Here is a 19,214-nt window from a genome sequence, read left to right as displayed (position 1 = left end):
TTAACACTGTGAGCTACAAGACAGGCAGTAATATTGATAATATAGAGGATCCTTGCTTGAAATACCAGTCATTGTGAGGGCAAATCAGACAAAGATTGCAGGTGGGTTTCGCTATGTATTCTGCAATCTCTGTGCAATCCATGTCATTTTCAGTGTCCTCCAGTTAACGTACAAACAGCAGGTCTGAGTGATCTCATATCGAGCAGAGTGGGGCAGTGACAGTGAGCGCCACGAAGGCATCAAGGACATTTCAGAGTTGGGCAGCAGTTGCGTGGTGGCTCTGCCGCAAGCATGGGGCCCGGAGGATTAGTGTCCAATCAGAGTGGATTTGATGTTTACTGACAGCACATGGGACTTAGCTCAGAGAACTGTATTTCATTTGTATTCAATGAAGCCGTGCGCCCTGCCTGGCCTCCCCTCCCCGCGGTGGCAAACTAAAAACTGAAACCTGTTGACGCCAGTGCATCATCGACACCTTCAGGTAGGTGACTCTTCAGGAGAGGGTGAGGGGGTTCGGGGGTGGACTCTAAGTCATCATCATCGGCATCACCAGATATGCTTGTATCTGGCTCACATGACGTCACAGTGGGAAGTGGAATTAAACAGGCTTTATTTAGATGTAATCCCTCATAGCAATCGGCAGAGCGAGTAAAATGTCCCAGAGAAGGGAGAGATAAACCCTATTGGATTAGTACAAGCCCCTGCCCATCCCAACCTATAACCCAACCTATCCACTTCTCTCATTTTTTTTTTTTTTTTTTTTTTTGCCTTTTTTTTTATCGACGTTTGGTGGCCATCTCAAGCATGCACCCTGCTGCCGTGTCCTCCATGGAGTAGCTGTGCTACCTCTGCCTTGTACTGTGTATGTGTGGTTTGGTGTGATGTGTTTGTGTGTGGTGTCGTCTTTCCTCGCGCACAACAAGCCAGCATGACCAGAGATTAATTATTCAAGGACTGCCTTGGAGTCACCTGATAGTACGGACTTAGAATACTACAACCTGATATCAGGTGAAACGGTAGACCCTGCGTCATCTTCTTTTCTGCATGTTGTCCTCCTCTCTGGTTCATTTTTTTTTTGGGTGCTAAAGTACTTGAACACTTGAAAGGAAACTTTTGCAAACACAGCTACAGGCGGATTTTTTTTGTGTGTTTGTGTTTTTTTCCCTCCATTGAAGCTTTCTCTGCTTTTTTTCTTTTTTGCCAATGCTTGTCCCTAACAAACAGTTGAGTCTTGGTCGCTCCCACAGTTGGGACACACTAGGGGGGAATGAGGGTCAGTGGGACAGGGCTGAGAGTGTGTACGAGCAGCAGGCAAGAGTAGCCGGCCGGCGGAGCTCTCTGTCATACGCAGAGGGAGGAGGCTGGTACGAGCCTCCACCAGGAGTGCGTCCTCCTGACCTGGATTTGAAACGCGACCCGTATTCCTACCAAGAGTCTCTGTACGGGCAGGTTTACGCAGAGCGGCAGGACCCACGGGGGCTTAGGAAGGGCTCTGTGCCGGATCTGAACCACTACGAACGAGCGCCCATGGCTCACCGAGGATCCATCTCACATCAGGATTACTATTCCCATGACCCGGCCATGACTCCGCGGCCACCTGAGGGCTTTTACCGGCCAGAACACCAGCCTCCGCCGCACCACCCTCATCCACTGAGTAGGTCAGGCTCTCATTTCGGAATTGCACCTGGGGCTCGTGCTGTGTGGGATCAAGGTCAGGGAGGGAGAGCAGGACCTCAAGCACCTTCATCGCCTCTACCTCCTCCTCCCCCTCCTCCAACCGCTCACGAGTTGAGTCGGGCTTATAGGGAACCTGGTGCTGTAACTGCTGCCAAAATGACACCAGATGGCCAACAGCGCATACCCTCCAGAGAGCCATCTCCTGCTCACTATAGTATGGAGCATGCATCTCCTCGGTACGCCAGCGAGCCTCCACCTCTGACCGGTCAGTCAGTCTATAGTGATATTAATAGCCGCCCACTGGATGGGCAGCAGGCTGCTACCTGTCTCGTAGTAGATCCTGCCAGTCAAGCTATGATGATGAGGCAAGAAACGGCTTCACCCTACACCATCCAACAACAGCAGCAGTTACAACAGCAGCAACAAATACAGCAGCAACAACAAATACAGCAGCAACAATTACAACAGCAACAAATACAACAGCAGCAGCTACAGCAACAGCAACTTCAGCAACAACAAATACAGCAGCAACAACTTCAACAGCAGCAGTTACAACAGCAACAACTTCAGCAACAGCAGTTGCAGCAACAGCAACTTCAGCAGGAACAGTTGCAGCTGCAACAGCAACAGCCTCTGCCACCTCCACCTACCATGCCTGTCTCTGACCCCAGCCTTTCTATGACGGCTCCACTTCCTCCTCCACCTGCCCCTGTGCAGCCTGCCCCAGTCGCTCAAGCTGCACCCGCCCTTGTGCAGGCTGCCCAAACTTCAGTCCCTCCTCCTGCAGTCACTCCACTTCCTACTCCTCTTCCCCCCACTGCTCCACAGACGCCTTTGCCTGTGGACCCCAAGAGGACAGTTGATCCTGAGTTTCTTGCCCTGCTGCGAAATGAGGGCCTCTCAGAGAGCACCATCTCCTCACTTACCCATCAGGGATTTGACTCCACCAGCATGCTGGCTGTTATGGAGGAGAATGATGTCCGCACCGTTGCTCCCAACCTTGGCCAGGCCCGTGTGCTGTCTCGCTTGGTTCACAACTGCAAGCGGCCTGTTGAGGCTACGCCAGCACCCTCCCAACCTCAGACACCCATGCGAGGCCGCTCCAATAGCTTCAGCCATCGCTCAGACATCTACCACCAGCAGCCGCACCACCATCCAGCGCACCCTCCTCAAGCTTTGAGCGTTGAAGCCCAAATTATACACCCGCAGACCCCTGGGGCCATGCAGACCATCTCCCCAAGGATGGGAGAAGTAATGGGTAGGAGACCCAACAGTGCCCCCTCTCAGCACCTCCTGGAAGCCTCTGGAGGCTACCCAGGCCAACCACCTCGCTCCCCAGGGCCATACGCTGGAGCACTGATGCCTGTTCAGTCAAGACCCATGTCAGCCTACTCCTCTGGTGTGACAGTGCCAGGGATGCCTATGCATGGTATGCAGATAATGCCCCAGCAAATGACCGGGTCAATGCCTGCCATGCCAGGGTCTATGCACTCCATGTCGGGTATGCCACAGCAGATGCCCGTGTCCATGCCAGCTTTACAACAGCCACCACAACAGGTACCAAAAGCATACTCTACCAATTACACAGTGCCCATGGAGCTGATGAAGAGGGACAGGAACTTATTGCCATTGTCACCCATGCACAGCCCTCACCCCAGTCCTCAGATGATGCGTAAGGGTGGAGGGCCAGTACCGGAAAATGCCCTCGTACCCGTGGGTGCACCTGGCCAAGGTCAAGGTGCCCTTGCTGCTAACCAGAAGCTAAGTCGACGCACAGGTCCACCAGTCATCGTGTCCACCATGGCGTCTCCAGATACAAGTAAATCTTTCCTTTTCTGCTCTCATCCTCATTATCTGCTGTTTGTCTGAATTCTTGAAACATTTGGTGTTGCTTTCTCTTGGCTGATGCACATTTTTTAACAGATAAGAAAGTTGATTTGTACTAGAGCTCTTCATTTTTTGCATGCTTTATGTAAGACACCATTTCCAGTTCCTCACATTGCTTTGAATAGCTCCACAAAGCATTGTTAAGAGTCATATCATGCTATCACAATTTGGTTGACATTTCTAAAAGTGATTCAGTATGTTGAAAGCAACAACTTGAGTATTAGGTGTAGGGTACGGCAGTATGTTAAAATTTCTAACCTGCCACTGATAGCCAAACAACCGGTGATTGCAGATATATTCATGTAGGAGAATGTGCAGCGATGTTCTCAGCCAGTCATAGATCGCCAATATACCCCAACCCTAATTAGGTTGGAGTCTTTTCTTTGAAAAAAAGAAGGCACTAGAAATGCATTTTCATCCTTCATCATGATGAATCGTTGGTATGTGCATACCATCTCCATCAAATAAGTGTCTTTTTGTAGTCTGGTTTGTGAAACCATCATTCAGCTGAGGGATATGTGAGATCTATTTAGCTTAATATGGTTGCTGGTGTGTGATGCATGATGCTTGACCTTAAGAAAGTCCAAACACAATGAGAATGTTAATAGAGCACTTTTTGAAATCATTTTATCTCTCTGGTCAGTGCTGTCATTTGTTTGCTGTCCCGTGTTTGTTCTCATTACATCAACAATAGATAAATGGTGTGTCTTTTCTTCTTATCTAGTCCAGCGGAGCGAAATCTAAATTGCTTGCTGCCTATCTCTTTTCCAAAACTGTTGTCAGGATTATGATTAATACCGCAAAAGGATAACTTTTGCTTAGATATTCTGGCAGTCCATTCCCTGTCCTACTTTTCGTTTCTGCATTTGCCACGATCCTAAAATGATACTCCCATCCTGCTTTCTTGTCTGCTTATCTCTGAGAGCCAGATTTGTCAGTCTTCCATATACTTTGTGTGAAGTCCTTTTATTATTTCAGTAATCTCATGCAGTTCTTTTGTCAGAATGACATATCGCCCCATTAAATACAACACAAAATGGCATTGATGAGGCGCAATATGGAGGATTTGGGAGGAACAGCTGTCAGCACCCTTTCTGATACCTTTTAAATTTTAACAACTGCACACTGTCTTCATGTTACAGTCTGTCAGTCGCTGCATTCATGTGTGAACAGTTCACATTAAGACTTCCCTGACCAGAAAATTCAGATATTGTGTGCAGCAGTGTTAACAATCTGCTGGCGTGCATGTGTGTTAGTTTGCGATGGTGTGCAATATGTGTGATTGCATTTGCCAAAGTCCCCTTGCAAAGATATTTTTTCCCCATTTAGCTGTTATTGGCTGCATGTAATGCCCTTTGTGAGCAAAAGGCTACTTTTTAAAATCCTATAATCTGCCTCAGCTATCCAGCATTCATAAAGTTGCTTAATTATGATGGCAGTGTTAGTTGTATGTAGCTATTTAGCTGTGGTATCATTGTAACTGCAGCTGTTTTGATGAAGTCCTTTCTGCTCTGCCACACACCATCTTCCCACCGCCCCCAAGCTCCTGTTGTTGTAAACATGGATGTCTTATTGCATTATGATAATAAGGGTGTATCAGAGTGCAGCCACTCGGGCTACATCGCCTTCCTTCAGTCCTGCTGCTGTCAAGGTGTGCCACTGACCTGCATGAAATAGCAATTAGCTTCCTCTATTTCTTCTCGAACAGATTTGCTCACAGCGATCACACTTTACATTTGAACTGGTGAGTTAAAGGCAGAGTTTCAGCGACTTTTCATTTTATGCTTGATTTCTTTTCAGCAGATTTTATTGAATTTTGATTTGTGTCCCAAATTCATTTTTCGATCCCACTTTGAAATGAAATGCATTCAGTCAACGCTTCCTTATTGTGTAATCACCTGAATACCATATCAGATTAAATCTTTTAACTCAGCATAATGAATGCCGCTGCATAAAATTATCTTCTTTTCACACCCGTGGCCTGATTAAAGTACATTTCAGACATTTTGGGCAATAAGGGCTGATTTCTCCATCAACACCCGCTCACCAGAGGCTGACTAGCAGCATCACTGGACAGATAAAATCGAATTACAGTGCTGATGGCCAATGTGTGACTGTGTCATTTTCTCTGTGCAGGTTGTAATGAGAAAAGAGAGGGGGGGGGGGTTAATCCTTCAGATCCTCCATTTCCACTGCTGCACTAATCCACAGATATTCTCATTTTGTTCAGACCAGCCTCCTGGCTTTCAGTGAGTCTCTGTGAACTACTGCACATGGCCAGTAGGTTGAAATGGACATTAACGGGGGCCAAAGCAGACAGGGAACAAATGATTTAACTGAGGCAGTTTTGTTATTGTCCGTCTGATTTTTAGGCCCAGGAGAGCAGATATTAAAAGATCCCCATTGCTTGGCTGTCAAAACAGTCTGCTGCTCTTAGCGCAGACGGACACATGCCTCAGAAAGGATTTCTTCCAAGTCTGCCACATACATCACATTGTTAGTACGCGCACACACACACACTCAGCAGTAGTAGACCTCATTTGCATGTGGCTGACATTTGTTGCTTTGGTAATTTCATCTGTTAATGGACACTGCTGCAAAGCTGCTCTGAAAGCATATTCCTAAATTGTATGTTGCTAGGCAACGCAGGTTTTGGTGGTAATCGTAGGCAGATTTGCTTCTGGTTAAAGGGTCGGTCCATTGTCAGAAAACACTGCAAATTTACATTTTTTTTTAACAAAATGGCTGGCTGAGCTAATGCATCTGGAGGAAAGTATTAATCATCATTCATTCACTTCTTTTCATGTAGGATAAATAAAAATTAGGAGGCTTTTCTTGCCTATTTTCAAAGGAAGAAAGTATATGCATGTTACAATATTGATATTTTGTCAGGTAGACACATTATGTTGTGAAAGCAGCAGCACGTTTTGCAATTCTTAAAATCCAATTAGTTATGAGCTTATGATACCCTCTGATATTCTGACAACCTCAGACAATTCATTAGTTATAGCAGTGAGTTGCACCCACAACCATAGAGAATTTCTTTCTAAACTAATAGCCCTTGTGTAAATACAGATGGCATGCCCCCGCCCACCTCAGTACATGCTTTGTGGAATACCCTTGAGCAAGACCCCGCCTTTATATGACTAACTAGGCCTCCCCATCCCCCACACGGGCATAATCACTGCATATGATACTGTGGGGCTTCCACTCTTTCACCTCCAGCCTGCGGAGTGAGTTGGCTTCCGTCCGTGGACTCTAGCCAGGCGACCTGATGCCAGCTCAGGTCAGTTCTTCTCTGCGTGACACACTAGCCGCAATTTTTCCTCCTTGCTCCGGCCTAGCATGGTGATGGGGGAGGGTTGTGGCATATTTGTTCTGGAGATGGCAGATTATGTATTAACGGGGTCCAGGTCAAAGCTTTGGGCAGTTGTTACACTGAGTGAGGGATTAAGGAAGGGGGAGAGGGTGAGAGGGAGGGAGAGAGATGTAGTCCTGCTACTGATAGATGATGATTGCGACTGGCAAGGTGGGGGAGGGGGGAAAGGGCATGGACAGCTGTCAGTCAACCTTGGACTCTTCATGGAGATGAGGTTATCTGTCAGTGTTGCATTTAGACTTTGAGGGTCAAACTTTGGTCTTAAACTGGAGTGACAGTCAGAGGTTGTTCTTGTTATGTTGCTGTTCACTCAATGGTTAATATTTTTTCTTTCTGACCTTCAACCCAGTCACCAGGAAAAAATGTTGGTGTTGCACATTTCTGCAAACCATGGATAAATTACATTTGCACATTATTATGAGGCGGACTCATAAAATCTTTACATTTCAACAATGTGGTTGATGTGCGGTTAGGTGTAGGCACAAAACACTCAGTTATGGTTTGGAAAAGATCATGTTTTGGCTTAAAATACCCTGTTTGGTGGGCACAATCCTGGCAGGAAAAGCAGTTATGTCGTGGTTAAGAACAGCTGCTTTTTGTGCCACTATCCCTGCAGAAAACGCAGCGATGGTTCTATAAAGAACAACCACTTTTCATAGCACTGTTCCCACTGGAAACACACCGATGGGTTGCTATGAAACATCCATGTTAGGAACCCAAAAAGCTGCTTGAAAAAGACAGATGGGTGTACAAAACACCCATGTTTGGAGCTGGAAAATCTGCTGGAAAAACACAGATGGTTCCCTACAATACACCCATGTTTGGAACCTAAAAAGATGGGTTGCTACAAAACACCTATAATTGGAGCCTAAAATGCCGCTGGAAAAACACAAACAGGTCACTATAAAACACCCACATTTGGAACCTAAAAAGATGTCGGAAAAACACAGATGGGTTGCTACAAAACACCCATAATTGGAACCTAAAAAGATTCCAGAAATACACAGATGGGTTGCTACAAAACACCTATAATTGGAACCTAAAATGCCGTTATAAAAACACAGACAGGTTGCTACAAAACATCCACATTTGGAACCTAAAAAGACGCTTGAAAAACACAGATGGGTCACTACAAAACACCCACGTTTGGAACCTAAAAAGCTACTGGAAAAACACAGATGGGTCGCTACAAAACAACCACGTTTGGAACCTAAAAAGCTGCTGGTAAAACACAGACGGATTGCTACAGAACACCCATGTTTGGACATGCTATCAACCATCCCCTTCACCTCCTGATGAAGTCAGTTCATATACTGTGTCACTCATGTTGATATGATATACATGAAACGTGCAAATTTAACATATTGCAGAAACGTACAATGCCAACATTTGCTTTTGCCAACTGGGCTGTGACCTGAGAGGTTAAACGTATCAGGGCCACAGCCTTGAGTAATGCAGCCATTGGATTAAAACGGAGTGTTTTCAGAACAACAGAGGATAGACATGGACATTATTGTAATTGTGCCTTTGACCATTAAAAGCATTGGCTTTTAGTAAGTAAGTAAAACTACTGGTGATTTTGTGCAGACAATAAAAAGTGTCTGGCAGTTGGACTACTTTCAAGGCTTACATGGATATAAAACTCTTTTGGTTGAATCACTGGTACAGAAGATGAACAATTGTGATGGAACATGTGGTTGTTGGATAAAAAAATCAATGGTGCAAGTTTGAGTACATGAAAATGTGAGGAGAGAAGTTTTTGGATACCTGATAAAGCACTCAGCAGTTTAAATCAACACATGCTCAGGTTCTGGGTCAATTTTGGATGAATTGAGCTACGATGGTGCAGGATTTTGTTCACAACTACACATAAAAAACATCTTTTATTTGCTGCAGCTCTGACAAGCTAATACTCTATCGCAGTGGCGGCTGAGGCTAATGGGTATGGTAGCAGTTAAAGCCAAACCAAATTGGCGGTAAAAGCATGATTTCTCAAAGAACAAGTTGAAATAATTAAAGCTGTGATTATATATCGAGGATACTGCTGTGTTTCTGTGTTGAGGAACATTCAGGATTTCATTACCAGAAAACTTCCAAAACCAGCCTATCCTCCCACATCCCAAACACTATGCAGCCTGTGTGTAGGATGATGTGTGCGCTGTTTGTGTGTGTGTGCATGTGCGAGCTGCTGTTGGCAGGTGTGGCGTCTGCTGTGGCACAGTTCAGAGTTCCTCTCCCCACCAGATGTTCCACTTAATATCAGGCAGTGATTTCCTTTTTTCCTCCATGAGAGAATAAAGTCTCTGGTCACACTCTGCCAGGATTCGATCTATACAGATCTTGAGTACTCATTTTCTGTTCTTCTCTTTCTTTTTCTTTGAATAAAATGATCTCTGTTTCTCTTTGACTCCCCCACCTTCCTTTGTAAATCAATCTTTAAAGGAAATGATTCGGCTATGACACCCTCCTCACAAGAGAGTAGAGAGTGGGGGGAAAATGAAGTAAGAGGTAATGGGAGAAATATGCCTCTAAACAAACGTCATACCCAGCTCAGCACATTCATTCGTGACTGTGGTTGTGGGCTGCAGAGCCTGTCTGCAGGAAAATGAGGGAAATGAGGAAAGTGAAGATGGGAGGTGATTGAACCCAACCGAAGACAGCAGAACAGAGGAGATTGAGCAAGAAAGACCAAGGCAGAGAGGGCTGCTTTACATTAGATAGTGAAGGATTGACTGTCTTAGAGGTGATGATGGAGTCTTAGAAGTGGGATTACATCAATGGAAATTCTGTCATGCCATGTTGGAGCAAGTGAAAGAGGGGAGGGTGACAGGAGGACATCTCAAGTTTTTGTTTGGTTTGTTTTTATTGGAAGAAAAAAAACACTTTGTGAACCTGACCCAATCTTGCTAATCTCGCAAACTACTGACCCAATCAGCCTAATATTTTGTGTGCACATTAATGACTGTGTACTGAAGGATCTCTCATGGTTTTGGCAATTTACAGTTGTTGAAGAACTTGTTATACTGACCAACTCCTCACTCCTCTCAACCAGCCGGCAAGGGCTGCAAGTTTTCCAGGAATCATCTTGGCTAAAAACAGCAAACCTTCCTAGTCTGTTGCAGGCCATATTTTGGCCTTCGTTGTGGCTCAAAAACTGACATCTGTAGGAAAGTTTATGCTTATTCAGATCCGGAGCATCTGAAGATGAATTCTATACCCAACATGTTATGATCCACTAAAGGCTGCGACCTGGTTTTTGTTCCATCGCACAGCATCATCCCACACTGGAAGTGTTTCAGAAGCGGGGTGTTGTGCCTGTGTGATTTAATAGGCTGTGTCTTGATATTTGTGCTCTACCATAGGTAAATGAGAAGGCTGTTTAGTTACATGGTTTCTCTTTTGTTGTCTGTTTTACTGTAAAACTTCAATTAAACACATTTTGACAAATACATGCCTGTCTAGTTGCCAAGCACTTCATTTCTTTATAGACATTCTTTGGATGTATAAAAACGAGTTGTTGGCTACCTCAAGTTATGTGTCCATTCCTTGATTACCCTGTAAGTTATTCATCTTCCTTTAGTCCGTAAGGGTCCTCAGATCAAAAGAATCAAAAGGGATTTTCATAAATATTAATCCAAGCTGTGAGTATTGTTTTTACAGGATAAAGTGGTGTTGTGTTGGTATGCCAGGCGTTGTAATCCTCGAGTGCTATAACTGTTGTTATCTCTGATACGCTGTCTGTCAGAGCTACATCAAATAAATGATTCATGCTGGTTTAAATAAACAATTTGATGTATTTGGTGCTTTGCTGAGCACCCGTATTGTGTGAAAGGAATTAAAGGCCCGTCCCAAATATAGGCTTGTTGATTTTTGTGATTTCAGCAAATGCTTTTAATTGAAGTTTTACGGTGCTACAGCCCACTGTCCAGTTATGAATGATGAAGATCAAAGATTTAGGCTGTGTTTTACTCATTAGAAAGACATTCAGCCTCATAGTTGTATCTTCTGAAATGTGCTAAGCTGCTACTGCAGGTTATACAAGAATTGTCTAGAGTGGCTGCAATCAGGTCGGGCAGCAGGAAGCAGCTGCCTGGCGGAGATCTGCGCTCTACTGAGTGCACTTTCCTAGTTTTGTCTGATTTAGGACTACAAAGTATTTGTGTATATTTGTCAGATTTAATCAATGTATGCTTAGGTCATTAAGAGCCAGAAAACGGAGATAAATGACCTTCACAACTTTCTTCATATTGCTGTTCTTTCTGTCCCTTCAATAGTCCAAAAACCAAAGATTCTTCATTTTCAGTGATGTGACACACAGAAAATCTCATTAAATAACATGAATAAGCAGATGTTTGACATTTTTGTTGCTTAAATTACTTAAATGATCAGTATTTTATTTAAATGGTTGTCAACGTATTGATGTATTGAGAAATACTGCAGTGTCAGAACTAGGATAGCTTAGTGTAACTCTCAACTTGCTGTTCTGTCCTGCAATTTATTTCCTTTTTGCTTCCAGATAAACAAAATAATTACTTCCAAGACTGAATGACACGTGTCGGCATTGTCCGTTTCTCTCTGTGGATGTAGTTTTGTGCACAGAATACAGAAAATGTTCTGTGCAGGTGCCATGGAAAGAAACTGGACCTTGAGAGGCAAAGTCTCACTATGGAGGTGAAAACCTCTCTCTGGCCAGTTGGCTGCATCCTTTCAGAGAGACTGGAGGTGATTAACTGCAGGTTGTGGGAGCTGAGGCGGAGGAAGGACAGACACAAGAGGTCACATGCTCAACACTTGTTGCTCAAAAAAAAGTAGGAGAAGAAGAAGAAAATAAGAAATGAAATGAGAAGCTGAAAGACCTTGACTTCTGAGGTGCTTTCCATTGTGCTAACGTGTCTCTTCGCTTCCCTCACTCACGTCTCCTCCTGTCGTCTTAGCTCCTACCAGCAAGGATGTGAGAGATAGATGTGAGGACGAGATGCGTAGGATACATCTATGTTTCCTCAGTCTCAGCTCTTCCAGAAGACTCCTGTCTCCTCAGTCCTTGTCTCCTTGAGGTGCATTTTAGGGATTGGAAGATCCTCCATAATGGCGGAGGGGAACTGTTTCTAGGTCACTTGAAAGGAGAGGACACGAGGAAGCATAAGTTATCATTATGAAAAGCAACCCCACTCTCCTTATTAAAAGTCCCGCTATACCTCCTCTCCTCTCCTCTCCTCTCCTCTTCTTTTCTTTCCTCTCATTTCACTTTTTTCCTTTCTCCCCCTTTCCTATCCTTACCTCTCCTCATCTTTTCTCTAATTTCCTCTTCTGTCATTTCCTCTCCTTTACATACCTTTTCTCCTCTCCTTTCAGGCCCTCTTCATTCCTTTCCTATCATTTTCACTTCTTTCCTTTCTTCTCCCTTCCTTTCAGATCCTCTCCTTACCGTTCCCCTTCTTTCCTTTCCTATCCTTACCTCTCCTCATCTTACCTCTATTTCTTCATCTGCCATTTCCTCTCCTTTACTTACCTTTTCTCACCTCCTCGTTTATTCTCTCCCCTTGTTTCCCTTTCTGTCCTCTTCTCTTCTTTCCTTTCATTTCCACTTCCTTCCTTCTCTCTCATCTCCTTTCGGATCCTCTCCTTACCTCTCCCATTCTTTCCTTTTCTGTCCTTACCTCTCCTCTTTTCTCCTTTTTTCCTTTCCTTTGCTTTCCTTTCCCTCCTTTCCTCTTCTTTCTTTTTCCCTTTTCTTATGTCATCTTCTTTCTTTTACTGTCTTGTTATTTTGCTGTCCTCTGTTCTTTTCCTATTCTCTCCCTTTTCCGCCACCTCTTTTCCCCTCTTCTCTTATCCTTTCCTTTACTCTCCTCTCCTCTCAGTGCCAACCAGGGAGTCACCCTGAATTATTCATTTTGAGAAAATGAAATCTTCACGGGTGTTAAACCAGAGTGAAGACGAGACAGAGCTGACCATGTTCCCTGTATGCAGTATTTGTGTGTGTGTGTGTGTGTGTGTGTGTGTGTGTGTGTGTGTGTGTGTGACCAGGCGTTGCAGAACTTGACACTTTGCTTGGCTGTGTTTTAACAAAAAGCGAGGGGGAGATATGTTTAGAGGTGCAGATGAATCTCATTTGCACCCGAGGAAAATATTATACATTTCTCAGTAGGCATGTCAGTCGTGTTCAGGATCACATGGGGCTGTAAATGGGATTGTGTTTCACAGTGTTTTTAGTCTCACACAGGGAGGAGGGCGTGTGTGTGTGTGTGTGTGTGTGTGTGTGTGTGTGTGTGTGTGTGTGTGTGTGTGCGTGAGCAGCCATCACTATATATTTGATCCTACATTTATTTTATATGAATTTTTTTCAGATATTTGGCCAAAGCACACATTGATGAGGAAGTTAACGTTAAGGCGGCCAGTTGCTGGATGAGTCAGTATTTCACTGTGTGTGTGTGTGTGTGTGTGTGTGTGTGTGTGCGTGCGTGCGTGCGTGCGTGCATATTTGTCCATGTATTTGTGCACTGTTTCATTTTTCATGGATGCCTGTTCACACTCTATTTGTCTAAGCCTGCAGCATACATGAGGGGGGTAATAAGCAACGCCTTCCCCCATTCATCCCTCCATCCTCTCGTCCTCTCTGTCTCAAACCCTCACACACGCACCCTCCTGCACATCCTCTTTTACATCTCTTTCCCTCTCTAATCAGGCCAGTTGGCTGAAGTCACAGAGAAAGAAAAAAGGTGGAGGAGCAGAGTGATGATGTTGGAGAGGTGGAGCGATGCACAGACGGGCTATGAATGGGAGAACAAGAATTTATATGCTGAGATCGCCTCCCTGCAAAAAAACCCCAAAAAAAACAGAAAACAAAAAAACCTCAACATCTGTTGTCCACCTGCAGCTGTGCCATCTCTCTTTTTTTGTCTTTCACTGCCCCTCGTCTCCTCTCACCCTCATTCATGCTTCAATCATTTGGCAGCAGCACCTCATGTAGATCACAAGAGGCAGATGGGATGGTGAATTTTAGAGGTCAAATTATAGCGTAGACCTCTCTCCCTCCACTGCTCTCTTTTCATGAATGAGCCTTTATTACTCCAGGCCTGGTTTGTGGGCTCAGGTTACATGTTGTAACCAAAGCTCCTCAATGGAGCCCTTTAAACTCACCACGCTCCTGAACTTACAGTAGATACATGGAGTGCACTACAATACACACAATATGTGCAACACAGGAGAATACGTCAAGTGTTGTGTGTTGTTTTTACCTTTATTTGGTGTCGGTAGAGTAGACCACAATCATTTGTTCACTCAGTCATTAGAGGGTGGGAACTAACAATTATTTTCAGTATTGATTAATCTGTTTTTTAGCGTCTTGATCAATCACTTTAAAATGTTAAACTTCCCAGAAGGCAGCATGACATCTTCAAATGGCTTGTTTTGTCTGACTGGCAGTCCTGTCCTCAAAGATATTAAATTTACAATGATGTAACAGAAAAAAACAACTTTTGTAATGTAAGTGTAATGCCAAAAACACCCCAAGCTCACCCCAAATAATCATATTTTTTAGTGGCTGGAAGGCGTGTTCATGTGTGTCAGGGTGGAAGTAAGTCTTTGTAGTATCAGTCATCATGTCACAGCAGTCACAGGACTCTGTTTACTAATTGGCTGTGGAGTTAGCCGCAATTCACTGCTTGAAATTTAGCTATCCCCCATTTTTAGTTTGGCCACAGAGTCAGATGCCCGCAGCACAGCTTGGAGCCGGAGCTTTCCATAGACATTGCATGGCAGGTGACCACAGGTTGCACTTCACCGCTGCTTGCTATGTGTTCGGTGTAAGAATATTTAAGAAGGTAATTAAACTTTTCTTGTGGAAAAACTATATCAGATTTTATCCACATGTATTTTTATCCATCTTAAAACATGCTTGGAGGTGATTTTAAACGTAAATTTGGAAATAAAGGGATGAAATCTACCTAAAAATACAGACTACAACAGTGGTTCCCAACTGGTCCAGCCATGGGGTCCAGATTTCACCTTAGTCATTAGTTCAAGGTCCACACAGTTAAATACATTCAGCGTCATACTTGTGTTTTGCCATGTCGTTGAGCTAGTTTGCTGTCTCTGTTAGGTAGATGTCCGTTAGTCACTCACTCTTAAGTAGGAAAAGGCATTTCAAAATAAAAGCTCTGTGCTGGAAATTTGCTGTACTCAAAGATAAAATGTGCTTTGTAAAAACTTCACTTGCCGTCAATTCAGAGTGGACCACAACCCACCAGTTGGGAACCTGTACCTGTACTGCTGATTTTTTTTTTTCCCCTGCACAAATGCCAAACATTTTATGGCTGCAACAATTTTGATCATTCAATTTTCATTATTGATTAATCTACTGATTATTTCCTTGATTAATTGATTAATTGCCTGGTTTATAAATCAGAAAATTGTGGAAAATGTCCACAAAAATATCCCATGACATCTTCCAATTGCTGTTTTTTTACTATGATGCAAGATGTGGAAAAAAGCAAATCTTCACATTTAATAAAACTCATAAAAACAAAATGTTTGGCTTTGATTATCACAATAGTTGTACAACTGAACTGTACCGAAAGCAGATTTTCAGAATGTGCAACAGCAGTGTTGTGTCTCTGTATAATGACCTGGAAGCTCCTCTTAACCTCCATTATCAGAATCCCTTTTAAGTTGTCTGTGGGAGACAAAATGCTGGGCTGCCCTCTTAGATTAGCGTAGTAGTAGTAAACATGCTAATCTGACACTCCTGTGCTCTGGTTTAAATCTCAGGATCAATTAGACTACAGGGAGGATTTTCCAAAGTGTTATCGTAAGTTCACATGTAGGAATTGGACTGTGCTTGTGTCTCCACTGTGAGAAACACACTTTGTGTCTGGTCTGATCCCCGGAGAGCTCAGTTGCAGGTGTGTGTAGATATTTTTACATCTGGGAATTCATTTTGCAACTGCAGGATTTTCTATTACAAAGCCTGTTCACAGATGTTTGTGCTATACTCAGACACTTAACCAGCCTTTGCATGTCATTCCTCCACTGTGGTTTCACGCACATGTGAGCGCTCACCCCAGCTTCTGTATTCGTCCTTGTATGAAACAGTCATCACCTGTGTCTTTAGATCTGCACGCACGTCTCGGCCCTTTGTGCAAGCATGACAAGTATTGACGAGAACACCGCGTTGAAGCCTAGAAACGAGGCACTTAAATGGCTCGTTGAACGGCAAAACCAATCAACTCTTGTTAAAGAGCGAGGATAAAAATCGAGATTGAGGAGAGTTTGTGAGCAGGGGGGAGAGTGGCTGAGGAGAGAGGGGAAAGGGGCTGGCACTCTTAAAGGACCGTGAAGGCCAGATCACAAATAATAAAACAGAAAGGCAGGGAGGGAGGGAGGGAGGGGAGGAAAAAAAAGAGAGAAGAAGGAAAATATGTTGAGCGAAGGGGAAGGTCGGAGAGAATGGAAGAGGGAGTCGTACGTGTGCCAGGAGCGCTGCACCTCTCGCTGTGACTGGTGCTCTTCAAGGATTTTTTTCCCCCTCTCTTTCTCTTTCGTCTCCTTTATTTACCCCCATCTTTTCTTTCCTCCTGCATAGCTGTGGCACCGGCTTGTTTTCTCTGTCTTTTTTCCGTCTTTTACCATTTTTCTCCCCCCACCCCTTCCTCTGTCTCTCCCTCTCTCTCTCTCTCCCTCTCTGTCTTTCTGTGACTCGCAACAAAAGGCTGACGGAGTGAGCCTGACGTCTGAATGAATAGCCCAAACCTGCCGTGAAGGGAGAGAAGAGGGAGCCGGAGCAGGGGAAGAGGAGGCTGAGGAGAAAAGATACAAGTGATCTGGCTGAAGAGGCGGAAAGAGGAGGACGCTCAGAAGTGCTGATTGCTGGCTGAAGACGAGTAGAGATCCAATTTTTCTTCCCTCCCTCCCCCCCTCTTTGGAGATTAAAGGAGTTGTCGGCGCCGCTTTAACCGCACAGGGGGGTGACGATCGTAGTTCTCGCTCTCCAGTCCTCCCCCTTCGCCCACTGCCCTCCTGTGCCACCTTCCATTTTTTTTTTCCTCCACTCCTCGCTCAAGAGTACCAGTCGTCTGAGAAAGAGAAATGGAGCTTCTGGGGGTGAGGTGACGAAGGAGGACAGATTTGGAAACAAGCAGTGGGAGAGCAGGCTGGAGGAGGAGGAGGTAGAGAGGAGAGGATAACCCCAGGGCATACTGTGTGAAAATACCCCCCCAAACCCCACTTCTTCTTCTTCTTTTTTTTTTTTTTTTTTTTTTTGTCCCGCTCCACCACATTTCCTCTGCCATGTGTAGCTCCTGATCTGAAGAATGTGGAGACAGCATTTCCCAGGCAAGGAGCATGTTTCACATTGTCTTGTGCATATGTGTGTGTGTGTGTGTGTGTGTGTGTGTGTGTGTGTGAGAGAGTGTGCATGTAGTCATCAAGGTTAATAATAAAAAGCTGTGGTGTGTGTGTGTGTGTGTGTGTGTGTGTGTGTGTGTGTGTGTAATGGCGAGAGGTGGGGAAGGAGGGAGTTGGACTGGGCTTTAAGGCTAATGAGCCTCTTATGTTTTTGCAATGAAGTGTGTCATGAAAACAGTGTGGGGTGTGTGTGTGTGTGTGTGTGTGTGTGTGCGTGTGTGTGCGTGCATGAGGGCAAGCACCCATGTGAGTGTGTCAGTGTTTTCCTGGTTTGAAGCCACAGAACTCTGCACCGCAGTGAGAGGTGGTGAGATAGGATGGGCTGTCAATCGAAGGGTCAAAGGTCGAGAACAGTGGGCTCATGAGTGGCTCTGTGTGAGTGTGTTTATGTTTGGTGCTGCGTGTGAACGCTGTCTGTCACTGGGTGTGTGTTCAGGCGTGCACTGTGGCTATAAAGACGTGTGTGTGTGTGCGGGGGGCTTGTTAATTTTCAAATGTGCAGATTTATCAGTGCACATTTTGATGCTTTAAAACATATTTAAATATTATAAAAATAATCAGAAATATTGATTTGTAAATGGCATTAAAAGTATAATTTCAACCTCAAAGCATTAGTTTGATAGTAGCGGGGCTTTTGGGGCTCATAATCATAATCAGCAGCTGATGTCTCTCAATTTTCTCGGCACTATCAACATGAAAATACCTTGTTTACTGAAAACTAATAGAACTCAGCAGTAAGCATAACTTTTAGGTGCACTCTGAGAAAAAATATGTTAAATTTTCACAGGAAAATATGTGGAATTTTCAAATTTGGCACACTGATCTGTGTTAAATCTGTTTCTCCTTATTTTGTGTCCGTGGTCTGTAACTGTTGGTGCTCGCCTGTGTCGATGTAGCAGAGCTGAAACTCCTTATCTCCCTCTCCTGTCAGGGTTGTGTGTGTTTGTGTGTGTACATGCTCCCCACCTGCACACACTCGGTTGTGTGTACATGTGAAGTGAAGCTCGAGCGCCCTGTCCACTGTTCATCAGCACTTGACAGCTGCTTTTGTCTCAGGACCCCGGTTGTTTTCAGGCCTTGCTGGCGAAGCACAAAAGGCAACATTTAAAGTGGAGATGGTGATGGATGGATGCTTCCCTCTCCATCTTTGCGTCGTATTTACCTCAGACGCCACCTGTGATATCCGTGTGTCAGTTTCCCCCATTCTTCCTTACACGTAATTTCTCCTTGCCCTTCTCTCTCATCCTTTTATCTCCCCCCTCCCTCGCGCCCTCTTGGCTGGGCGTTTGGGTGGTGATAAGTTTGGAGGAGGGCAGGCGGAGGGAGGACAAACAAGGTCTTTGTGTGTCCACATAGTGAAACAAGAAACAGACCAGGGTGGCGGCGGCGTAGCCGGGCGCTGATAGGGTCCGGTGGGGGCCTGGAGGAGGCAAGTCTGCCAAAAAAAAGATTACACCTCCCTTCTTTTTCTGCCGATGCCAGGGGATCGTAAACACATCAAGAAAGTAGACACTCCCAAGAATCCAGGCGCCGGTTTCTTCTTAACATGTACGCGCAGTTACAGAGTGTAACATTGCTGGTTTTATATTGTAAGTAGTGTGCAGGTGGACGCACACAGCCAGCACTAAGAGAACAGAAGTAGAAGGGAGCATTGGCATTGAGAGCTGTGAATGCCCTTGAACATTTTATTCAACAAAATCTGTGACATCGCGGATAATCACTGATCATTAATGGCTATCATCTGTGGGTGTGTGTGAAGCTAAGTGCAGCCAAACTCTGTGTGTCAGTGTGTGCGCGGTACCACAGCGAGCATGTTTGTGATGTCTCCCTGGAAAATGCCGCAGAGAAACACCAACCGTGCCACTTG

General features: G+C 44.7%; 1 protein-coding gene across 5 annotated transcripts in view; it reads left to right on the top strand.

Moving 5' to 3' along the window:
- Nucleotides 1–19,214, top strand: part of ctbp2a (C-terminal binding protein 2a) — a 90,240-nt gene that overhangs the window by 41,645 nt on the left and 29,381 nt on the right. The window contains exons 1-3 of one of the 5 annotated variants that reach the window (XM_049600544.1): nucleotides 1,204–2,028; nucleotides 7,112–7,124; nucleotides 11,710–11,718. The exons of 2 other annotated variants lie outside the window; for them this stretch is intronic. In XM_049600544.1, the coding sequence (XP_049456501.1) occupies nucleotides 1,204–2,028; nucleotides 7,112–7,124; nucleotides 11,710–11,718 (847 nt within the window). Of the gene's footprint in view, nucleotides 1–1,203; nucleotides 3,497–7,111; nucleotides 7,125–11,709; nucleotides 11,719–16,374; nucleotides 17,276–19,214 lie in introns of those variants that run through there. 2 more of the 5 variants (XM_049600543.1, XM_049600546.1) reach the window with 2 other exon arrangements.

The sequence above is a fragment of the Epinephelus fuscoguttatus genome, linkage group LG16, assembly GCF_011397635.1.
Source record: "Epinephelus fuscoguttatus linkage group LG16, E.fuscoguttatus.final_Chr_v1".
NCBI classification, from domain to species: domain Eukaryota; kingdom Metazoa; phylum Chordata; class Actinopteri; order Perciformes; family Serranidae; genus Epinephelus; species Epinephelus fuscoguttatus.
This window is presented reverse-complemented; position numbering and strand designations above follow the sequence as displayed.